At 36.9% G+C, this 22,252-nt stretch overlaps 2 protein-coding genes across 7 annotated transcripts in view; one reads left to right on the top strand and one right to left on the bottom strand.

Annotated features, from left to right (window-relative positions):
* The first annotated feature begins 271 nt into the window (after positions 1-271).
* Positions 272-17,959, top strand: LOC108046787. 2 transcript variants are annotated; one of them, XM_017126671.2, is made up of 6 exons: positions 272-549; positions 617-656; positions 723-793; positions 16,852-17,016; positions 17,071-17,146; positions 17,705-17,959. In XM_017126671.2, the coding sequence occupies exons 1-6, from the start codon at positions 487-489 to the stop codon at positions 17,731-17,733; spliced, it is 444 nt and encodes a 147-aa protein (XP_016982160.1). In that variant the 5' UTR covers positions 272-486; the 3' UTR covers positions 17,734-17,959. The 2 variants fall into 2 exon arrangements, with proteins under 2 accessions (XP_016982160.1, XP_016982159.1); XM_017126670.2 differs by having other exon boundaries at positions 273-549; positions 17,494-17,959.
* The window catches only part of LOC108046785 (heterogeneous nuclear ribonucleoprotein D-like), a 106,134-nt gene continuing 86,757 nt past the window's right edge, over positions 2,876-22,252 (bottom strand). For all 5 annotated transcript variants that reach the window (XM_017126664.2, XM_017126667.2, XM_017126668.2 and 2 more), the window contains 3 exons: positions 14,291-14,801; positions 9,614-10,317; positions 2,876-9,537 (listed from right to left, as the gene is read on the bottom strand). In XM_017126664.2, the coding sequence (XP_016982153.1) occupies positions 9,072-9,537; positions 9,614-10,317; positions 14,291-14,801 (1,681 nt within the window). In that variant the 3' untranslated portion in view covers positions 2,876-9,071. The remainder of the gene's footprint in view (positions 9,538-9,613; positions 10,318-14,290; positions 14,802-22,252) is intronic.

Here is a 22,252-nt window from a genome sequence, read left to right as displayed (position 1 = left end):
TTGCAAGTGCAATATTTTTCAATTACCAATCAATGTAGCTTACGACATTAAAAAATGCAATCTTACCTGTCCGCTGCAAATATTATTTTCAATTACCACCCTTTTTAGAGAAATGCATTTTATTTAAGAATAGTTATATCAGTTTTATTTATTTAGAAGTTTGTCCTCCAAAAGTCATACAAAATATACATTTATAATAAATTAAATTTGTAATATTTTATTTAAAATATGTTTTAATCATTACTCATAAACAAAGTTAAATAGGTTTAAAGTTTAGGTCGCTGTTGCACTGGCTGTTTTTTCAAGCCCAAAAAATTTAGATAGCACGATAGAAAACAACGTCAAAAATATCTAATTGACAAATATTAGTCTACAACCAAATTTCAAGTGGATTAGAACACACTACTCCATTTCGGAAAATCTATTACGAAATTTTTTCAACTAAATTCCAAAAATTATTTTATTGGATTGCCGATTTTATTAAGAATGGCGCTTCGTCTTACAACTCTTGCTCTCCGAAGACGAGCTCCACTACTTCTAGTGCCAAAGGTAAGCCATGTTTACGAAAGGAGGGCCTGTTCAAATCCTTGACCTCTCCTTCTGACCCAATTTGCAGTTGCAGCCACCAGCATCAAGCCGCACTTTACTACTCAGGAGTAAGTACCGAAATAAGGAGCATCCAATTTAGGTCGCGGCGATCTGAAACTCCGTTTCCTTTGCAGAGAACCTCGTACCGTTCATAGATGATGATCCTTGTGTGTTCTCGAAGAAAGCCGTCATGCACCATTGGGGGGTAAGTGATATGATCTGATGTGTATAGTTAGAAACCCCCAGCCCAGACTTACCACATCCAACCAATAACTGAAAGGGTTTATTATTTGTTATTAATCTAAGCTATTTAAAAGTTGTGGCAAGAGGTGTCAATATACTATCTAGATCTATAGAAGATTCCGTTAGTTAATAAGTGCCAAATTTAAAACAAATTCATAATTTGTGTATTTGTTAAAATATTAATAACGAAAGACAATTTTACCAGACTAACTACGCGCAAGATTCATAAGTACAAAATCATATTATGTGTGTAGGGTGTGGAAAATGTACAGAAATTAAGTTGGTTGAAACTACAGAGCAAATTATTTTATGTGAAACATTTATTGTGGTATATATGTTTATATTATATATATATAATTAATTATATTAATACGCTGCAACATTTAAGATGAGTTTGGTTTGAGTTTCGTGTGGGTCAAACAGCAAATTTTTACGCAAATTCAAGATTACACAATACCAACTGATGTTTGTCTTTCTGTGTGAATGAGTGTGCATGTATGTACTACGCTCTAGTCAAATCTATACGTTATCTATAAATACTTTGTATAATATATAAGTTTCAATAATATTTTATTTATACTGCATAAGAAGCTAAGAGCAACCAACTTTGGGAACAGAATTCCGAAAACTTCTCGAAATCTTAGACTTTATCGCTGCTTTTGTATATAATTTTGTATTGCATAAACACTTGCAACGTAAAACACTAAATTTTGCTTGAGATTTTAACCGTATTCTCCGTATATATGCTTTTCTTATTACGACCAACACAGTGTGTATCAGAGTATCATTAAATTGGTTCATATTTCAACTTGGCGCTTAGGATCTAGTGTTAGCTTCTTGGGTCGTCATTTTAATGTTCAAGATCGCGCTCACGGCAGCACATCTTTAAAATACAAATATATATATTTTTATATGTATCTATTACTTGAGTTTGCCTCAACATTAACACATCGGTATCAAAGTTATATATGTATGTATATATATTGCTTATAAGTTGTCCTCGCTCCTATAATATCTGACTGTTAATTGTTGAATCATATGATTTACCTTTTGCTTAGAGGATAATCTCTAATAAACTTTAAGTTCACACAAAAAGGGTATTGTCGCATAAGTATTTATTTAAATACCGTTTTCTTAGCTTTTTGCTTTCTGATCATTGATCTCAGTTAAGATATTTCTGTATATCATAAACCATGCATTGCCTTCTGTGTGTTTAAGCTTAAGGTAAAGCAATAAAAATATAGATTAAAAAGTAGAATCTGATACCTCAGTTTAATTTATATACAAATCAGAATGATGGATATAATAATGCTGTAAGTACTGCACTAAAAGCATGAGTATCATACACTAGAATTAAATAAAAGAAAATATATAGCCGGTTCTCAAATGATAAATTTGGAAAGATCTAAGTAATTTAAATTAAGGATAATTAAATGTTCCTCCATTGTTTTAAACATCTATCTGTAGAATTTGAATCTAAAAAAGGGTTTTTAAATATTCGGAAAATCTAATAAAATAAATATATATATCTAATTAAATAATATATTGTATACATATATGTGTATATCCATATTCCGAACCAATAAATCTAAACCCAATTCATACAAAAATTAACTTTGAGCACCGGATATAAAATTAAAATAACAAACTAAAGTTCAGAGGCTAGATAATAAAGTGAGTTGTTTATAATCAATATCGATGTTACTAAATGAGTAAATTTACCATTACTTTTACGATTACAGTTACGTGGTACCAAGTTCGAAACGACGTGTACGTTATACGAGTACACTTTACAAAGTCTAATATGACGGTGGTTTCTAATTCAACTATGAACTAATTAAGTACGAGTATATATATTTAATTACAGCTAGTCTTACGCTAAACATTAACAATACAATATGTTATACAGACACTTCAGTTTTTGTGCATTATACAGGAAAAAATTATTTCGTGCAAACTACTTTCAAATTACAAACATACTTTTCCAGATGTTATTTAAATCTTATTCCATTTTATTTCAAATCAAATACAAAGGTTCTATTTGTAAAATTTTCTTTCACATTTCGTTTATTCATTTCAATTCAATTCAAAAAGGGTTTATGCCACGAAGTTTTTCAATAGGAAAATTACACAAAGGGTTCACATTATATTTTTTTGTCAGCAATTTGTTTGAATTTTCACGGTTTGGAACTAGGGGTTTTTGGGCTAAAAGAGTAAATACCGTTTACATGTCCTTTGTATATATCGAAAGAATTCTATATTGTGTTTCAGTATAATATATATATGGGTGTCTAAACATCGCTACAAGTATAGAGCGAGAAATAGAGCGACAGCAATTACATTTTACAGTTACAAGATACAGGGTGTTGTATATAATTAATTCGTTTCTCGTTACAAGCTAATCAAATAAAAACCATCTCGTAAACTAATGTATATAAGGTTGGCTGTTATAGTAGAACTGGATACTTTCTGATCTATGGATACGATTCTCAGCCCAAGCCACTCTCAATTCAAAGGGTTCATACTGCTTATGGCCTAAAAGTTATATCGTTTTTTGTATATATATATATATATGTGAAAACTTATGTCTAGCCCTCAAATTGTTTACCAAATCGTTCAATATAATGCACTTGCTTATCGATTATATAGTTTGTTTTACTTTTGCTTGACCCTCATTCCGATTCTTGGAGAAACAAATTTACAACAGTTAGTAAGAAGAGTTTTCCACCCGTCTGTGCTTTTTGTAGTGAAAGGTCAAAGCGATTTTTGTTAGGGGAGCATAATAAGCGGGAGAACCTGAAATCAAGATCCAAAACAAGGCTCTATACCGTTTACTCTTTAAAAGGTTATTTTCGTTTAAAATTCCTCGTTGCAAAAATTGTACTGATTGATTACGTGTAACAAGTATAGCCAAAAGCTGAGCTCGGTCTGCCCCTTGAAATTGTTTCGAAATCATCGGGGGTGTTCGACAAAATATAAATGAATTTCATTTTCCCTAAATTTTATTTCTCCCGTTGTCACTATTGGTGTAAGAACTTTTTTCATGTCAATTAGTTGCTGGAAGACGAGTCTAAGTTATGTTTTCGTTTAGGAAAGTCTTAGCAAGGCTTTCTGCTAAAATTTTACTCACCTCAGTATTTGATTTTTCTTTTATTTAGCCCTTTTAAAAAAATTATCGGTTGTATTTAGTTGAACTTGGTGTTGAATTCGTTCGTTTCGATTTTCTTTTCTCTTCAAAATATAGCTCAGTATAAGTGATATGTTACGAGCCAGTAAAAGAAAACATCCTTCCTTGCTATATAAGAAAACATGTTTCTTCTTTAAATATATATATATATTTTTGGTTTTTGTGAATTTTTCTGTAGTATATTTGAATTCTTCCTGCTTAACACTTAAATTAGGTTTGAATACGACTTGTTTTGTCTTTGATTTTAGCATTTCGTTAAGCATTTGAAATGAGCAAAAGTAGCCATTCACTGTTTCTTATTAATACATTATGCATTTAATATAATTTTTGCAATCGATAAATATATAGCTTGTTCGTCAAAGTATCCCTCGAATACTTTGTACGCATTGCTTCAAAATTATTTAACACTTGGACTTAATGTTAAGCTTATTAACTAATTCTCAATACGATAAATTAAAGGTTTCTTGGAGCATTTTTAATGTGATTTATATGTTTTGTGGTTTTTATATTACCCAGGGTTAGTCGAGGGAAATAATTGCTTTTAAATTTTATTGTGTACGTTCGATTTGTTGGTTTTTATTTTACCTTATACATTTATTGTTGATTTTTCACATATTACTTACCACTTTCTGCATTTGTTTTTAAAGAATTAGTTTGTGCCTATGCACATCAATTGACTAGCTTGTTGAGAGTGTGTTGGTGTGTGTTTGGTTGTATTAGTGTCAGTTTTTCATAGCGCTTGGTTGATAAGAAAAACAACAACGCCAAACAATAAGCAAGAAGCCAAAAATGCCAGTTCAGGAAATAAAAAAGGGTCTAATTAAACTAGTTTAATTGGGGTTTCACTTTTTTTATGATCTAGTAACCTGATTTGTGAATTTAGCTAAAAATTTGGTCCTCATTAGTCACTGAAATCAACACTACTTATGGGATGCAATCGTAATCGGTCATCTAAAACAATATCCAAAATGAAAACTCGATGTTTGCGTGGTTTTCACAATTTGGGTGATTATTTAGGAAGATTTCCTGGAGTATCCTTCAGAAAACCTCTCTATCCACAAGTTCAGTTTGTGTAGTTTTCTAGGGTAAATCTCGAAAACTTCTGGTTTTGACACCATCAAAGTGATATGCGTTGTTTTGTAGCCTTCACAACAACAGTTGATGAAATGTTTACTTTTCCTCCCTGGTTTTTCCTGGGTATACCAAAAATTCTACTCTTAGTATGCAATTTGACACATTTTGAGAGACGCCTCAATATATAATTGATATATACATATAATATATAATTTTTTGTTTTGGTTTTACTAATTGAATATATCACGGTCTTGCTAAATATCATCGTATGTGTGTATATATATGTATCTGTATCTATCTGTATATATGCATGTAAATATCTATAAAGTTTTCGCCACTTGAGTTGCTCGTGAGAGCATATTTCAAGGCTATCTAAACCAACTATTCAAATTTCTAAAACCGATTTCCAATCGAAATCCAAATCCAAAAGGTTCCCTCGGATTGATTTCCATGTCGATTATATAGTATAAGTACTTTGCTCAGTTTGATAGGTAATTTGGTTTACGAATACTGACACTTGAATGCTGAAACACAGTTGATCTTATTGTCATATGATGTATGTGTGTATGATGTAGGTATACGTATGTAGTTAATGCTAATGCCTTGCTAATGGGGGACTTCTGGGATCTCGGCTGGGGAAAGAACTGTGACAGATGATATGGGGTTCTCTCTGCACTATTTTGGAGATTGCCGTTGTATATATAAAGGATGTTACTCAATTGACTACTGTACATGTTTCATCATGCGTTTTGTTTCATAAATGTGTGTATATATGTATCTATTATATAGGAATAAATAACTATGTTTATCTAAATATGTTGTATGTCAATAAGTTGGTAATCCTACGATTAAAACAAAACTAAAAACTTCAATTCGCAGTGTGTAATGTTGGAATTATATTACAGCAAGTTCTTTATGTAGTATTTGGCCGGCTAAATATTGATTAAAAATCAACTATGTATTTTTGCACAGAATATAAAAACTCTTGACGACGACTTTATACGACACGAAAAAAAGATTTTTGGTGGCTGGCTGATAGGCTTGAAATGGTTCGTTCTTCAAATGTAATTGTTTTTTCAATCAACTAAAAGTCTCATTCAGCTTCCGTTTTCGCAAAGATTTCGATTTGGAATTTTCGAATTTCTTACTTTACATATCAACCAGCCTTCCATATTGAGCAATTCAACTATTAATATTGGTAATCAAAAAATAGATATATGTATATGTATATATTTATAGAGAGGGCGCTATATATGTATGTTCGATCTGGTAACTATATTTCAAAATTAGCAAGCTTCTACTTTGGGTATATATCTTTGGTACGAGAATGGGAAACAAAACATTTCATTGGATATAAGTGGTATGTTGTTTATTATATCGAATTCAGACTGTTGCAACTGTTACAAGAACAAATAACTAAGTAATTTCCTTATTTCTCGCACTGAATAAATGTTGAAGCTAACGGAAAAATAATCATAAATTATAATTTTTTCCAAGTATACAGTTAACATAGGCATTTTAAAAGCATTTTTTGACTTCTTGCTTTATTGGCTAGTATAAATAAGTGAAAAATGCAGTAATTAAATATACTTTTTTTATTTGGTTTGTTTTAAAAATTATGTCAATAGAACAAAATGTGTGTACGTAATCAAAAGGAATTTAACGTATTTTTTTTTGGTTTGGCAGGGTAAAATCAATCTTAAGCTAAAAGCAATTTTTCTGAGATCGAGATCTGACAGAGGAGTTTAAAAAATTATAAATATTAATATTGATAAGTAAATGGCACCATAGCATGTGTGGAATGTGTTAGAGTCTTAAGCATAAACAATAAATAAATAAATTAGTTTCTGCATATGAAGATGGTTCCCAAGACTCGAATTCAGCCCAGCAAATGTTAAAATCATTTTGGTTAATATGCAAAATCTTTGGTATACGAAAACGAATAATACATCATCAATACATACTCACCCCTCGAGGCGAAAGTCTACAGGAATTTAAAACAATTCTGCACAATCGCACATTCATTTACTTTTTGGTACTGGCAAATGCATCGAAATTTAATAAAGTCTACACATGGGTGAGAGGAGCAGATAAATAGAGAGAAAGACAGCACAGCACAACAACAGATACAAGAGTGTGGTTTACGAGGTAAATCAAATCAAATAATACGGTATGTGATCAAATATTTACAATCAAATTAATCAAATCATAAGAAAACACAAATGTTTGCTCAACTCATGGCAAAGTTGTTTGTTGTTTTGTTCGTTGGATTTTATTAAACACAAAAATTACTTCAAATGTTTCATTGTTTTCCATATAATGTTTGTATGAGTGTATATAAACTAGATATTTACATACGCAAAAAATTACTTTCCAAATGATAACTAGGAATTAAAATTAAACTTCAAACATGCAAGCGAATTAAATGAGACAAATACATAACTATCCAGGAAGTTTTCACGGGTTTCTTTTTATTTCGACCTCTTTTCTTGTTTTTCAATTGGTGAAGTATTTGTCGAATGCAAAATCAAATGCAAATGCTACAGATAAGGGTAATTACAAAATAATATTAAGAACTAAAATTGTGCCATTTAAAATAATAAGCTACAGTAAAATAATGTTACCTGGTTTATGAGTTGTTTGGATGGTTATGCAATTGAAATACGAGTTGGAAAAGGTTGGAAAATCTAGGGGATTAGTACTGCCCTAAAGACTTGTTTTCACTTGAATTTCTTATAAACTAAAAATGAAGCCGCTAGTCTCAGGCGGTCAAAACTATAATAATAATAAGCAAATGCCAAAATGTTCAACAAATGTTATTAAGTTACTTGCTACAAATGATTGAGATTGAATGGGAACTAAACTAGTTTTAAATATAAATCAAGAGTCGCACACTCAGAACACCACAAAAATTTGTTTTGTTCATTGTGGTTTTCGTATTACTATATTATTAAGTACAAAGAACAGAGTTGAAGAAATACAAGAATGGAGAATGGGAGGGAGTTTCGTGTAAAAGAGTTGGTGATGTCCGTTGGTGATTGGTTAAATCTGTTCTTTTAATCTATGCTGGGTGAATTAAATTCGAACTCAACTAAACTTCTAAAATAATAGTTTCGATTACGTTTAATCGCTTTAGTTGCGTTAGCTTGGTTTAAACATTAATTAATAACTCTTTGTCTTGAGCAAAATGTTTTCTTTTGCAGTTTCATTCAGTTAATTAATACTGCCCTTGCAGGAGTTTCTCTTTCATTTCAGTTGAGTTTAGGCCTCCAAAACAAATTAGAAAATTCTTCGATTTTCAATTACTGAGTTTAGGGCTCCAAAAAAAATTTCAAAATTCTTCGATTTTCAATTAGTGAGCGCCTTTCTTGATTAAACGAGCGTGAATTAGCTTATAAGATGCATTCCTTGCTCTTGCTTTTTATAAATATGTATTTATATTTACTTTTAGTGTTTTATTTATGTTTATTTTAATTTAGTTTTAGGTTTAATGGTTTTATATTATGCACTAAAAATTATATATTAACGGCTACATTTAAACGCAATCACAATCGGTGGTTTTTTAATGTGTTTTCCTTCTTTTGCTTCTCTATCGCTCTGTAATTTTTGCTTTTTGGTTTTGAATTTTGTTTTTCCTTGAATTCGCTTTGCTTTGCTTCCTTTTGTTTTCTTTTTTTTCGTTGCCTATAAGTAGTCCGATACTAACTAACATATAAATGATTTGTTATATATTTATATGTTAATTAGCATTTATTAAACTCGCCCGAGGGCGCCTTAAATATAATACTTAACTTGCCTTCCGTTTATCGGACTACCAACTAAGCCAAACTCAAAGGAAAACCAACTTCGAATGAGTGTGTTTCTGCGTGGTTCTATGAATATTTATGGATGGGACCATGTGGATTTTGAATGGTTCTACAACTAAGGGGTGGTGGTGTGTGGTGAGTGTTTCATTCAAGTTACCAAACAGACCCGTGTCTTAGACATACATGCCCATGCCGTACATGGTGCTCCAATCGACGCCCTGGAAGCTAGACATGTCAACGTTAGCCAGTGCATAGTTGGAGTAGGCAGCCGCCGGATTGGCAGCAGCGGCGGCAGCAGCGGCATTCAGCGGATTGCCGGCCATCAGCCCCGCCTGCTGGGCGGCAGCGGCCAAGCTGTGGGCTCCAGCACCTGCACCATTCGCCGCGTTAGCCGCCAGAGCGGCAGCCGCTGCTGCCGAGTGCGCCTGCGAAGCGGAATTCGAGACGGCGTTGTGGTGGTTCTGTTGCTGCTGCTGGGCAGCGGCCACATGGGCGTTGTGGGTTTGCTGCTGCTGGTGGTGATGCTGCTGCTGTTGCTGGTGATGGTGGGCAGCGGCGGCCACGCTCTGCGCCTGATGGGCCTGCATCAAGGCGGCATTGGCAGTGGCGGCGCTGGCAGGGATCGAGTAGGGTGCATACCTAAAAGGGGGAAAGCCTTCTATTAGTTGGGTTTTCAAAACGGATTGTGCCAGATTTTACCGGACAGACTACTCACCTCACGCTATGCAGCGCTGTCTGCGGATATGTGGTCAGCAGCTTGCCGAAGCCCGCCTGATTGGCCATCGAGGCGGCCGCGGCGGCGTTTTGTACTTGAAACGGATTCTGTGATATGAGCGCGGCCTGTTGGGCTGCGGCGGCGGCTGCCGGGGATTGCAGCAGCTGTGCGGGGTTCTGCAGCATGGCCAGCGGGTTCATGGTGGCGACGCCAGCACCACGGCCTCCAATCAGCTGGCCCGGAGCGGTGGGCAACTGTACGCCCAATGTGCCCAACATAATGCGCTTCTGGAGGAGCTGAGCGGCTGGAGTGACCGCCTCCTTGGGCTGTGCCTTCTTGCACTCGACCTTCTTGTTCTTGATGGTGTGGAAGTGGATCTCGCAGACGCGATCAACCACATCCTCGTTCTCGAACGTGACGAACCCAAAGCCACGGTGGCGCTTCGTTTGCTGGTCCATCAGCATTACCGTCTCCTCGACGGGTCCGAACTGGCTGAAGTAGGCCTTGACCTCCTCGGCGGAGGTATCCTGCGAGACGCCGCCCACGAATATCTTCTTGGTCTTGTTGGCCTGGCGAGGTCGGTTCTTTGGCGTGGCATGCTTGGGATCGATCTTCTTGCCATCGAGTGTGTGAATGGGCACCTTGAGGACCTTCTCCACGGTGCAGGGTTCTTGGAATGTGATGAAACCAAAGCCGCGACTGCGCTGTAGGTGTTCAATGCAGATTTGTGTGTGAGTGGGGAAGAAAAACAAATAAGCACAGATTCATTAGTTGGGATAAATTATCAACTATAAGACACGGTTAGAGGCGTCTAAGTCTAAGTTGCAAATGTTGTAGTTATATAACTAGGATTAATAATCGTAAAATGTCCTACGTAACGTTAGCAAAGATCCAACAAAGTAAGAATCAATCAAGTCGATCGGAACTCAATCTTCCACAAGTATATAAAAATTATATATATATAGATATATGTAAACATAGATACGGATACAGTTTATATGCATGTATGTAGATGGCTTTATCGACTGAATTGGCGTGGCGTTTTTACGCTTTTTGCTCATCAAGTTCGCATTGTCTTTCCTTTTTTTTATTGTGGTGTAAACACAAACAAGTTTTAATTTAAGTCTAAAGAACACAAAATATGTTTTAACTAAAAACTAAAATTTATCTAAGGATACTTTTGCTTTGTTAACAGAATACCAATATTTTTACGCAAGTAGATCGATCGTTATATGGTCATTTGCTAAACTGAAACATACATATATCACAGAAACATTACGAAATATATGCATTCAACGTGTTCTCCATACTGATGCGACACCCCTCTATATCCCAAATATATTTAGGTAGGAGGCATAGATATATACACGAAAACTGGAGGATACCAAAACTTTCGTTCATTCTGCACTGAATGCAAACTCAACTCAAGGATACAAATGTTTGTGGCAATTACATATGGTGTACGTGATATTAAGGCTTTAGTGGAGAAGTGGTGACAGTGCATTTTAGAACTATAGAACAATTATAATCAGATTTTAAAGGAAATCTACATGGTAAATAGTTTGCCAGAATAAAAGATTACTGCATTTTTAAATGTATTTTTTACAATAAATTACTAAAAGATTTATTTTCAGTATTAAACAAGTTGTCGAATAGTTCTAAAACGCATTGTTTTAAAGATAGGTTATTTGGAAAAAGTGGTAATGCTCTAAATGTGTTCTAAAAATGGTCAGAAGCGCACTGTTGAAACCCGTTTTGCCATACAATTTGTTTTCTTCGGTTAGTTTTGCTTAATAATTACTTAATAGATTTTACAAAGAATGAGTCTTCAATGTGTGATATTGTTGCTTAGTCTAAGTATTATTTCTTGTACCAGTTACGTATATTACAGTAATGGGGAATACATTTTTTCTTAAGCCTAGGGCAAAGTACATTCAAATGGCTGAAATACAATTTATTATACATAATTCCAGAGAGAAATCGAGAGACTATAAGACTACCTACCTAAATAAAATAGTAAGAGTAAAATATATAATTTCTAGATTATTAATTAACCCTCAGGTAAAATCTTTCTTTAAACAATGAGCTTCATTTATTGGCGGGGATTGGTAGGGAAACACATCTATCTACTTACTTATACAGGACCTAGGTTATATCCTAATATTTTCGATTTATGAAATTATGCCGATTTCGTGTTCTAATTACTAAGCATAATGGATTTCTTTCAATTAATATGGTTACAAACAGGGTCTCAAGAATAAAAAATCAACAACGTAACACAACTAAAAATATTTGCTCGAGTGATATTCGAACTACACAACTAAAAAATGTTGAGGTACTTATTTGGTTGGTTAATTTATATGATTTGATATGCCAAAGAAAATTAAAAAGCATTAACTAAACACGCACAAACAAAATGTCGCATAATGGTTATTTATAAGATGGTCTAGCGTTTACGGGGTCTTGTAATATGGTAATAAATATTGTATGTATAGGGTAATTTATGCCAAACTAAGGTTCTTATTTATGTTACACAATCAATTCAACAGTTGCCAGGACGATTTTCGGTTCCATCTTACGCTAAAGTGGGAACGTGGGCATTGGAAAGTATTATTATTGGGGGTAAAGCACGCCTCTTAACTATAGTTTGAATTGAAATCTAGGTTTAAAAGTGGTGGAAGATATGAAAGATATACTCGTTAGTTTGATTTGCTTTGAGGCTTGCTTAAAATCAATGCATGGAATTTTATTTTAGTTGAAAACTTATTTTTTTTTGTGGTGAGAAACGCTAAAACAAACCAAGTACGCAATGCGGAGTACAAGTACGATTAGGAGTACAAGAACGAGTACATTCAATTAGAGATACAAGTACAATTATGCAGTTATATTTATTGCTCAGAGTTATACGAAATACGAGAGTTACGATGCGCCAGTTTTGAGTAATTCAAGTACGCTAAACGTTCTCTTTTTATACAGTAGTTAAAGTACTTGGCGATTGCTTTTTGTGGATTTTGTTTTTATAAATAGTACCTAAGCCGTCGCTGGTTCGTCATCCTGTGGTTGGCATCGTGGCTACCTGGGCCAGGTATTCGCTGGTTCCTTTATTGGCTTCCGGCCACGTCCTTGACTCGAGACTCCTCACTTTCAGTTGTGGTTTTATGTTCATCAAAATTATGTTATGTTTAGTAGTTCGTACATTTAGTTTACTACATATGACTAGCTATATAATTGACTGATCTTAGGTTCTTATGGACTACAGTGCTCCCCCAGCTTATCGCAAGGATCGTCTTTATAGGCGATACGAGGCCTGAAGACAGTTGGTAAACCAGTTTTCTTTCGCTTCTGTTGTTTTTCTTCATTCTTTTGTTTGTTTCTTGTTTTGTATACTCTTTCAAAGGGGGGGAAAAGGAACAAAAGGTGTTTTGTGTGTGTATATCTTTCGGGGTCTACTTGAGGGGACAGGACAACCCCGTTAGTCGATCGCGGCGAATACAACTGCCCTATCATGCAGTCGTGGCAGCCCGACTCATTCCGTAATTGCGCAATTGGCTCGGAAACAACCCCAGGTGTGTACCTATACGTATAGAATTGTCCTGTGCCGAATCCAAATACGTCGAACCCTAGCTGCGGAGGTCGCAGGAACAGCTGCGCCGCAGGAACAGGACTCGGAACAATGCGGCAGCTGCTGTTTTATGGCCCAAAAGCAGCGCGCGCTCTTTTTCGTTGGGGAGCCACATTGTACATAATCGAATTGAAATAAATGTGTATGTTCCAACTAAATGCATGAAGGATGTCTGGGTAATGTCCGCTTATCAAGCGGACAAATTGCTCAAAGCATTAAGCATTTCGAAAAGTCAATTTCCGTTGCAATAACTCTTGTTTTTCGGGGGAAGTCCCCTATCGCAAGAAATCGGGAATGTCGAAATAATTTGTCAGCAGACCTTTGACGTTTCTAAGAAACAAGGTGTTCTGAAAAGTATTCAGGGAATGCATTTGTGTGCAATCAGTAATCAAATAAATTAAGAGCTTTCTGCTCTAAAAATAGTATATCTAATAGTTTACCTAAGAACCTACTTACGAGATAAAATAAATAAACTAAAGGCCACTTAGAAGAACTAATAATCAATTATAGTTTAATTGGAAAACGCTTAAAATAGGCAATTATGATATCTTAACCTTATTCCTTGCTTTTTAAGGTGAATTGTAAGGCCTCAAATTTATCAGGAAATGGTGGCCAGCATGTTCAAAGGAAAATTGATACACCCTGCATACAAATTATGACACGAAAATTGGTTCTTAAGTTTGTGTCTCAATAAACAGTTCCGAGTTGATCAACCCCGACAAGCTGATCTACATATAAAACCTGATTTATTTAAATTTGGATTCGGTGGTCCTTTAGTCGCCCTCTCCCTCTTCCCCTCCTTCTTGGTCGTCTTTTGTTTTTGGCACGTAACGCCGAAAGAACTGTAATTCTAAACCTCTGCTGGAAGGCAGAAAAAAGGAGAGGATGCAAAGAGGGCGACAAAAACCTGCAGTTCTGCAGCTGTGCAAAAGGTAAATCACAAAGAGTAGGGACCGATATCAATGGTAGCTGTAAACCCGAAAGGCAGGGGATTATGGAGGTACATCATATATGGAATAGATATAATAATAGAAATAGAGGATATTTCGGCTTACCTGGGTGACGGGATCCTTCATGATGAGCACATCGGTGACGGTGCCAAACATGTTGAAGTATTCCTTGAGCTTGTCGGATGATGTTTGCCAGCTGAGGCCGCCAACGAATAGTTTCCCGGGTGCGGGATCAGAGCCACTGACTCCGCTCAAACTGGGCGTGGATCTTCCGGAGGAACCGCTCTTGTTGCTGCCATTATTTTGCCCCGTCCCGGCGGAGGCATTCACATTCTCCTTGAGCAGAGCGAGGGCCGCCTGTTGGGCCTGCTCCTGATTGGGCTGATCCTGTCCAGCAGATACTACCACTGAGTTTTGGCTCTGTTGTACCGCTTGCTGCGATTGCTGGGCGGCACTTTTCAAGACCGCGGCTGTGGTCAATCCGCCGCCAATGGAGGCCACACCATTGTTGGCTATCGAGGCCACCAGAGCCTGGTGCAAGTCCCGATTGTGATGCGGATCGATGAGGCCTGCTGCTGCGGCGGCGGCTGCTGCAGCCGCATTCTCCATGGGATTACTGCGGACATAGAAGAAACTATCAGCGGTGAGCAGGTGATCCTCGCCAGAAGTGGGTGGCGGCGGCGGCTGGCGGTGCAGCATAGTGGCGCCCTCCTGAAGAGCGTGCATTTCCTGCTTTATCTGAATTTTGAAGCCGTTCAAAGAACAGTTACTCGCGTTAATGGACTTTTTTAGCTGTTTTCCTTTGTGGTTTTTTTTTATTTGACTTTCTAGCAGTTGTACGGCTTTCCCAAAAAAAAAGTAGAGACGTTGCTTCTTCTTTGGTTTTTTCAGACTGCCTTCACCACTTGCTTTGACTACGCTTCCTTTTTTCGGCTTTACTTTGTGTTGTTGCCAATGGCAATGAATAGTGTTTTTCCGGTTGTTCAACAAGCTCGCGAATTAATGCTAAGGGCTAATGCTATAAATATATGCCCAAAACGTTTATGGAAATGTTCTAGCAACACGAAACTAAATTGTATCCTTTATTTATTCTATTTCGTTCTCGGCCTTTTTGCGGTTGCGACTGCGCAGTTTGAAAACTGAATTCGAAATGCTGTTGGCTGTTCGTTTTCAGAAGCAGAGTGCGCAAGGGAATTCAAAAGACTCGCGACAGCTGTCACGCGAACAGGGTTGCCGAGCAGCCGTCAGAGGACAGCTGCAAGGGTGTCGATAGTTTTTGAAAATTTAGGGTACGATAGGGGATAAAATTAATATTTAATATTTATTGCCATCAAATGTTTTGCAACTCTAGCTGTCGAGCCTTAGGTAATTAATTGGAAATATTGTACTACTGGCGCATAGAAACACCCATACATTTTTAAAACTTATGTTTGTATTTTTACTATCAACGGCTTTTAGGCTTTTATAAAAAGGCTATACAAGTTTTACCTATCCAAATCCCGGGAACTTTGACAGTTAAATTAAAATTTAATTTCTAAATAACACACCACTTTAAAATTTTTCTTTGCATACGCGTGGAAGAGTGAGGGAGACAGGTAACAATAAATAATAGAGTGCAAAGAGATGTTGAGATCGTTTTCATCCACTTGAAAAGTATTGAGATGGTATAAATGTTTATGATTTACGATTGAAAGGTGATTCTATTAACTCATTATCACATAAAATCGAACCGAAAATTCAAGACCAGTTGGAGGCACAGAGGTCATTTAGAGGTGTGCCACTTTAAAATCGGATGTCTGTAAGAAAAGTTATGGGCTTGGACGTGCAGGTTTTAGGCCACTTTTCTGCAAAGCCATTTTTCGAAAATTTGGAAAGGGGTAACATCATTAAAATTATGAAAAATCGACCCCAAAATACAAATCAAGTTGAGAACACAGATTTTTAGAGGATTAAACCACAATCATTTAGAGGTATGCCACTTTAAAATCGGATGTCTGTAAGAAAAGTTATGGTCTTGGATGTGCAGGTTTTAGGCCACTTTTCTGCAAAGCCATTTTTCGAATATTTGGAAAGGGGTAACATCATTAAAATGATGAAAAATCGACCCCAAAATAAAAATCAAGTTGAGAACACAGTTTTTTAGAGAATTAAACAACAATCATTTAGAGGTATGCCACTTTGAAATCGGACGTCTGTAAGAAAAGTTATGGGCTGAGAAGTGCAGGTTTTAGGCCACTTTTCTGAAAACCAATTTTTCGAATATTTGGAAAGGGGTAACATCATTAAAATTATGAAAAATCGACCCCAAAATACAAATCAAGTTGAGAACACAGATTTTTAGAGGATTAAACCACAAGTTTTTAGAGGTATGCCACTTTGAAATCGGATGTCTGTAACAAAAGTTATGGGCTAAGAAGTGCAGATTTTATGTCACTTTTTTGTGTTTTTTTTTCAGAAACTAGACAATGATATTTGATTATATTATTATTATTATTATTTTAAGGACTTAAGTTAATACCCATCTTTAATAAAACCTACTTTTTCAATTTGCTTGATTTCTATATTATTTTTAAATTAAAAATTTAAATTGACCGTTTAAAATCTTGTTCGGAGCGTTTTTTAGAGAGTTTCCTGCTAATCTATAACTGTGCGATTTCATCCCAAAGGTCCTTCCCATTTTGTTTATCACGATAATAGGCGGGATAATTAAAGTTGGCGCAATGATTCGTTTGGCTTTTGTTAAGGACGATGTCTGGTTTACCAAGGACTCAGCGTATTACGAGTATTGTGAGACGCGACAGGGACCGTGGTACAAGCATAAGAGCCGAAAGGTGAGTACCTATAGTTGGTTTAATAAACTAGTATATATATGTACTTTTCTACAGTGGGGTGGCCGCGATGATTATGAATGGCCACCTGGACTAATAATGGCCAAGCAAGGCGATGTCAATGGTCCTTCATGTAAGTTAATAATCAAATCTAAATATAGACTGTTTAATTTTCAATTTAACAATTAGTGAAAGAACTGAAATTATACTACTATTAAATTCAGATTTAATTTTTAACTATTTTCTTTGACTGTTTTCTGAAGTTAAATGTAATGCATTCAATTTCAGCGCTTCCCAAAAACTTTTCTTAAAAATTTGTATTATTTAAGGCTTTTGGCTTGTCTTTTCTGTTACCGCGCTGGCCGTTTTTTGGCGTTTTTTGTCACCGAGCCTATTTTTTGAATGGGAGGCGTTGAAAATTTTCATGATCAACGAATTTAACGATAAATAATGAATATGAAAATTGTCCATGCATTCCAGATTCGGAGGACGGTGACAAGAAAGGTGAAGACGGTCCGAGCGTTCAAGCAGTTGTAGGCCATGCAGTTGTTACAGGGGCAGCTTTGGGCTTGGCAACATTGCTTTAAATTACATAAGACGAAGAAGATTGTTTAACAAATTATGGCGCGAGACGCTCTTACTTCCATCAGGGCACTCATTTTTATATTTATTTGTAATGTATCTCCAACAGTCGAGAATGATGACAAAAAAAAGAAGTAAAATTCGCCTGGATTGGAGGTGGCGAAATTAGCATCGAGACTATGTATTTCATAAATCTGAATATAAGGTTACCATCATGTAGTCTGACCATAAGCTTTCGAATTCATTAAGAGGGACTTCCAATGCTGTTGAACGAGCTCTAAAACGAGGTTTGATGGCAATCTTGAAATCGATTTAAACTAATTTTCACTATTTCACAGAGATATATTCAAGCATTCCACTGAGACTTAAGAGTGTCACTGCATAACTTTCAAATTGACAAGAAGAAAATCGTACTATCCTATTTTAGGTTTATTTATATAGAACTATTTTATATGTATATTAAAAAAAATAAATATATTTCATTTAGTCTCCCTATAATTTGTAACATTTAAAAATTTTTGGCTACTTTTTCATTTAATTAATTTTGTTTTTGCTCTTTGCAGTTAGATACAAATACTTTTTTCAGTAAAAGCTGTTAGTTAGCCCTAGGAATATTAAAACCTTAAAAAATATAGTTTCTTAGATCGGGAATATATAGTTTGATGCTTGACACGCCCACAAATATATTTTCTGCCGCCATACAAAGAAATTAGAAACAATTTAATTTATATTTAACAGTTGTTTTTTTTAATTACTGATAATTATTTGGTAATTTAGACATCTTAGGTAATAATAGGTAATTAGGTAATAAAGGACAAACTTTAAAAACGGCGCCAAAACAGTATGACCACCTTGGAGAAAACGCAGAATGTCCCGTAACGCCTTGCGAAAGTGACCAGAAAGCGCCTATACTTGCGTTCAACGCAAAGGTGGTCACACTGCCCAGACCTGAAATCTGTTTGTCGCGAAATTCTCCGTTCCGCCGCCTTTTCCGCGAGAAAAAAATGCTGTCGATTGGAGCCGGGGGGTGGGGGGCAGGTCGCCGCGAACACTTTTCCGTGGAAAGTGATCGAATACACCAGTTTTCCCGTCGCGTGTGTTACCCATGTGCAAAATACAGTGCTGCCAGACGGTCAAACTGAACTTTACTGGTTTTTCCCCAATTTCTCAGTTTTCCGAACTCGGCCACCAGCGTGAGACCCCCAAAAGTTGCGCCCCGCTCCCCCGCATCTGCCACGACCCTGGGACCCCCTCAGAAAAGAGGAGGAAACGCTCCCAAGCCTCCCGACCGAAATCATACCATCAAGACTGCCAGCGTTGCCCCCCTCAAGACCCTCCCCATCCCGGCACTGCCATTTCGCGGATGTCGTATATTTTTACTTATACTACTTTGTTTACATACAAGGTATCGCTGGCGCCCTCATTCGGCAAGAAGCAAAATATCTCACCGCCATCTAGCGTGTAGTAGACGTGGTATGCTAACACCAGATGGAGCATGAGCGCACATCCGCTACCTCGTGCGTATAATGTATATTAATATAAGAGTCGCGAGGTCCGGGCAGTGTGACCACCTCTATGTTGAACGCAAATATAGGCGCTTTCTGGCCACTTTCGCAAGGCGTTACGGGACATTCTTCCTTTGAGGCTTAAATTATTTGCCATGCCGCACCCGCGCGCCCAGGTGGACAAGCGCCTCCCACAGGTGGATGATCCGTGCCGGACAAGCGGGATTTTAAAAAACCTGGACGGCCTAAAACGGTTAAGAGATCACGGCAGGTGTTTCTACTTGATGGCAGACGTCATACACCTGACTGGGGTGTGTACCTAGTCCCATGAATAATATTTAAACAATTTACCTATTATTACCTATTATTACCTTATATGTCTAAAATACCAAAAATGTATCAGTAATTAAAAAAAATAACTTAAATATAAATTAAATTGTTTTCTAATTTCTTTGTATGGCGGCAGACATGTCTTTCCAAAGTAGTTGAGAATATCCTTTAAATGTAAAATCTTTTAAAACGATGTAGAAAATATAATTGTGGGCGTGTCACGCTTAAAACTATATATTCCCGATCTAACAAATTCTTTTTTTATGGTTTTAATATTCCTAGAGCTAAGTTGAAGCTTTTATTTGTATCTAACTGCAAATAGTAAAAACAAAATTAATTAAATGAAAAAGTAGCCAAAAGTTTTTAAATGTTACAAATTATAGGGAGACTAAATGAGCCCTTCATGTCTTCCATATAAATATTAATAGGAGCTCAACGACAACCGGCTGTATCTAAGTAAAACAAAATAAATAACTCGCTCAAATATGAATATGTTTTGATAATGCCCTCAGCAAATTGCTGTACCTTTTGTGTGGACATCCCCTGCAAGTCCTTCCTTCCTTCCCAAATGTAATCTCATTTTCCAGGGCGCCTGCGCCTTTCACCAAGCCAAAACGAAGGAAAGTTCGGGCGAAAAGAAAAATCCCTAAAAAACATGAATTGGTTGCTGCTTGGGACAATATTCAGTCTTAAATTGGGACCATGTTTTTTTTTGTGTGCTAAATGGAACGCATGTGTGTGTGGGCAAAAAGAAATGGTGGGTGCGTTATGTGCGTTATTGATTTTTGGCTCGGGAAATGGGAAATAATGCCAACGGATATGAAATTTATTAAAATAGATTGCCAAATAATTCAATGAAGATGTTGAAAAGCAAGCTTTGATGGTGGGTGACTGGGGGTGGTATTTCGGGGTGGGGTTTTCTCTGCACGTGTGTGGTTTTTCCTCCATCGGTTGTTGAACTTTACGAAGCGACGTCGTCTGCAGGATTTTTTGCCGTGTGAAAGACGTCTGTCAATTTTATGGCTACTGACCCAGAAAAATGGAATGTTAAAGAAGCCTTTTAATGGAAGGAGCAGGGCGTCACAAATACAGCAAGGATTTACTGAAATTTGTGTGGGAAATACCCAAAAATGGTGATGGCGATGACATCAGCAGTCGTCATCGCGATATGTAATTCGATTAGGCGCACTTAACGTCCGCCCTCTTCATATAGAAACCCCTACTGCTCTCATTCTACGCCTCGCATTTTAATTGCGTCAAATAAACAGCAGGGAAGGTGCTTGGTCACGAGCCTTCATCCAACTTTTTATGGCCTCCCCTTCGCGGAGTGATGGCGTACACACTAAATGAAGCACTTAAAGGTGACTTTATATATTTAAGGACGTTGTTCAAGACGGAACAAGCAGGGAAAACTAATCGTTAAGTAGCTGTTTGGATGGGCACAATATGTATAATTTATCTGAACAATCTGTATAATTTATCTTTGATAAAAAAAAACTATTTAGAAATTTTAACAATGTTTTACATTGAACTTGAACATTATAACGAAAATATAGACAGAGAAATGGATCTATAATTTGCAAAAATTAAATTCATCATTATATTACCTGGCTGGCTTTAAGATATTTCATTTTGAATTGAAAATACATTATTCGAAATGCTAAAGGCAAAACATTTTTATAATTATTTAAACATTTAAACAAAATGATCATAAACAACCTCAAGTAAAAGCTGATAAATTGTTGGCTTGCACCTAAAATCTCCAACTGATTATTCAGCTGCCCTTTAACGACTCCCTCGTTCAAAGCCGGTTGTCAGGACGAAATACTTTCAAATCCGCATCGGCGATCCGGTGACAAGCTGCAATCTGAAAGCAACTCAATCTACGAGTGGTTTTCCCCTGGGCCAAAAATTGCAATGCAATTTGCCGGATCCGTTGCCAGAAACAACAATAACAATCGGGGGAAAACATGAAAGGCTTGCTCCAACAATTTCCCACTCTCTCACCTGCCGTTTATCCTTTGCCCTGCATTCTACACCCACCCACCCAAGTGCATCAAATTTGTGTAGACATAAAACTGCAGTTCAGTGAAAAACGAGAGAGAGCTGTATTTTCATTCAGAAAAATGCCACAAAATGAAAATGCGATGGACGGCAACTCTTTTCGGGCTAAAAGCATATGGCGCAACTTTATTGTTTTTACATTTGATTTTGCCAAATGTGTGGAGGCGGAAGCGGGGGCGGGGGGTAAAAGCACTTGCAGTGGGAAAAGTGCAGAGGGCCACGGAAAACGCCGCATAAACTCGGCTCTGGGAAAAGTCTATATATCATATATGTGCGATTTACGGGGGGTGGCTTTCGGATTTGAGCACTGGAAGCAGCGAAGCTGACTGGAAGCAACCACCCTCGAAAAAGAAGCGCCCTCCCGTACACCGAGCAAAAATCTGCTCTAGTAAAAACGCATTTCCACCGGCGGGACATAAATCCCGCCGTGCGAAAGAGAGAGAGAGAAAGAGAGCGAGACAGTCGAACCAACCCCCTGAAATCGGGGGAGATATATTTTGCAATTGGAATGCGCGCGCAACCCTCGAAAGCCGACGAAAATCGAGACGATGGTGGCCGCTACCCTGGGCTGCCTTTCAGTCAACTTTGGGTTTCCGTACGTGCAATTTCTCCCGGACCGATGACGGATCGCACGGACTTCGAAAGCGGGCCAGAAACTAACCCAAATCCCTTTTGGATAGCCCCCACCTAAAAAAGCGACCCCCAATGTGTTTCAGCTAGTGAATAAAGTGCTGCAAAGAAATATTTGCAAAGGCGAA

The sequence above is a fragment of the Drosophila rhopaloa genome, unplaced genomic scaffold (genome assembly GCF_018152115.1).
Source record: "Drosophila rhopaloa isolate 14029-0021.01 unplaced genomic scaffold, ASM1815211v1 contig_167, whole genome shotgun sequence".
NCBI classification, from domain to species: domain Eukaryota; kingdom Metazoa; phylum Arthropoda; class Insecta; order Diptera; family Drosophilidae; genus Drosophila; species Drosophila rhopaloa.
This window is presented reverse-complemented; position numbering and strand designations above follow the sequence as displayed.

Bases quoted from the DNA above. Each gene is read 5' to 3' on its own strand.
- LOC108046787 (XM_017126670.2), top strand. From the start codon at position 487: ATGGCGCTTCGTCTTACAACTCTTGCTCTCCGAAGACGAGCTCCACTA. The intron at 550-616 runs GTAAGCCATGTT...CCCAATTTGCAG, and splicing joins CACTACTTCTAGTGCCAAAG to TTGCAGCCACCAGCATCAAG. The intron at 794-16,851 runs GTAAGTGATATG...TTCATCCCAAAG, and splicing joins CCGTCATGCACCATTGGGGG to GTCCTTCCCATTTTGTTTAT.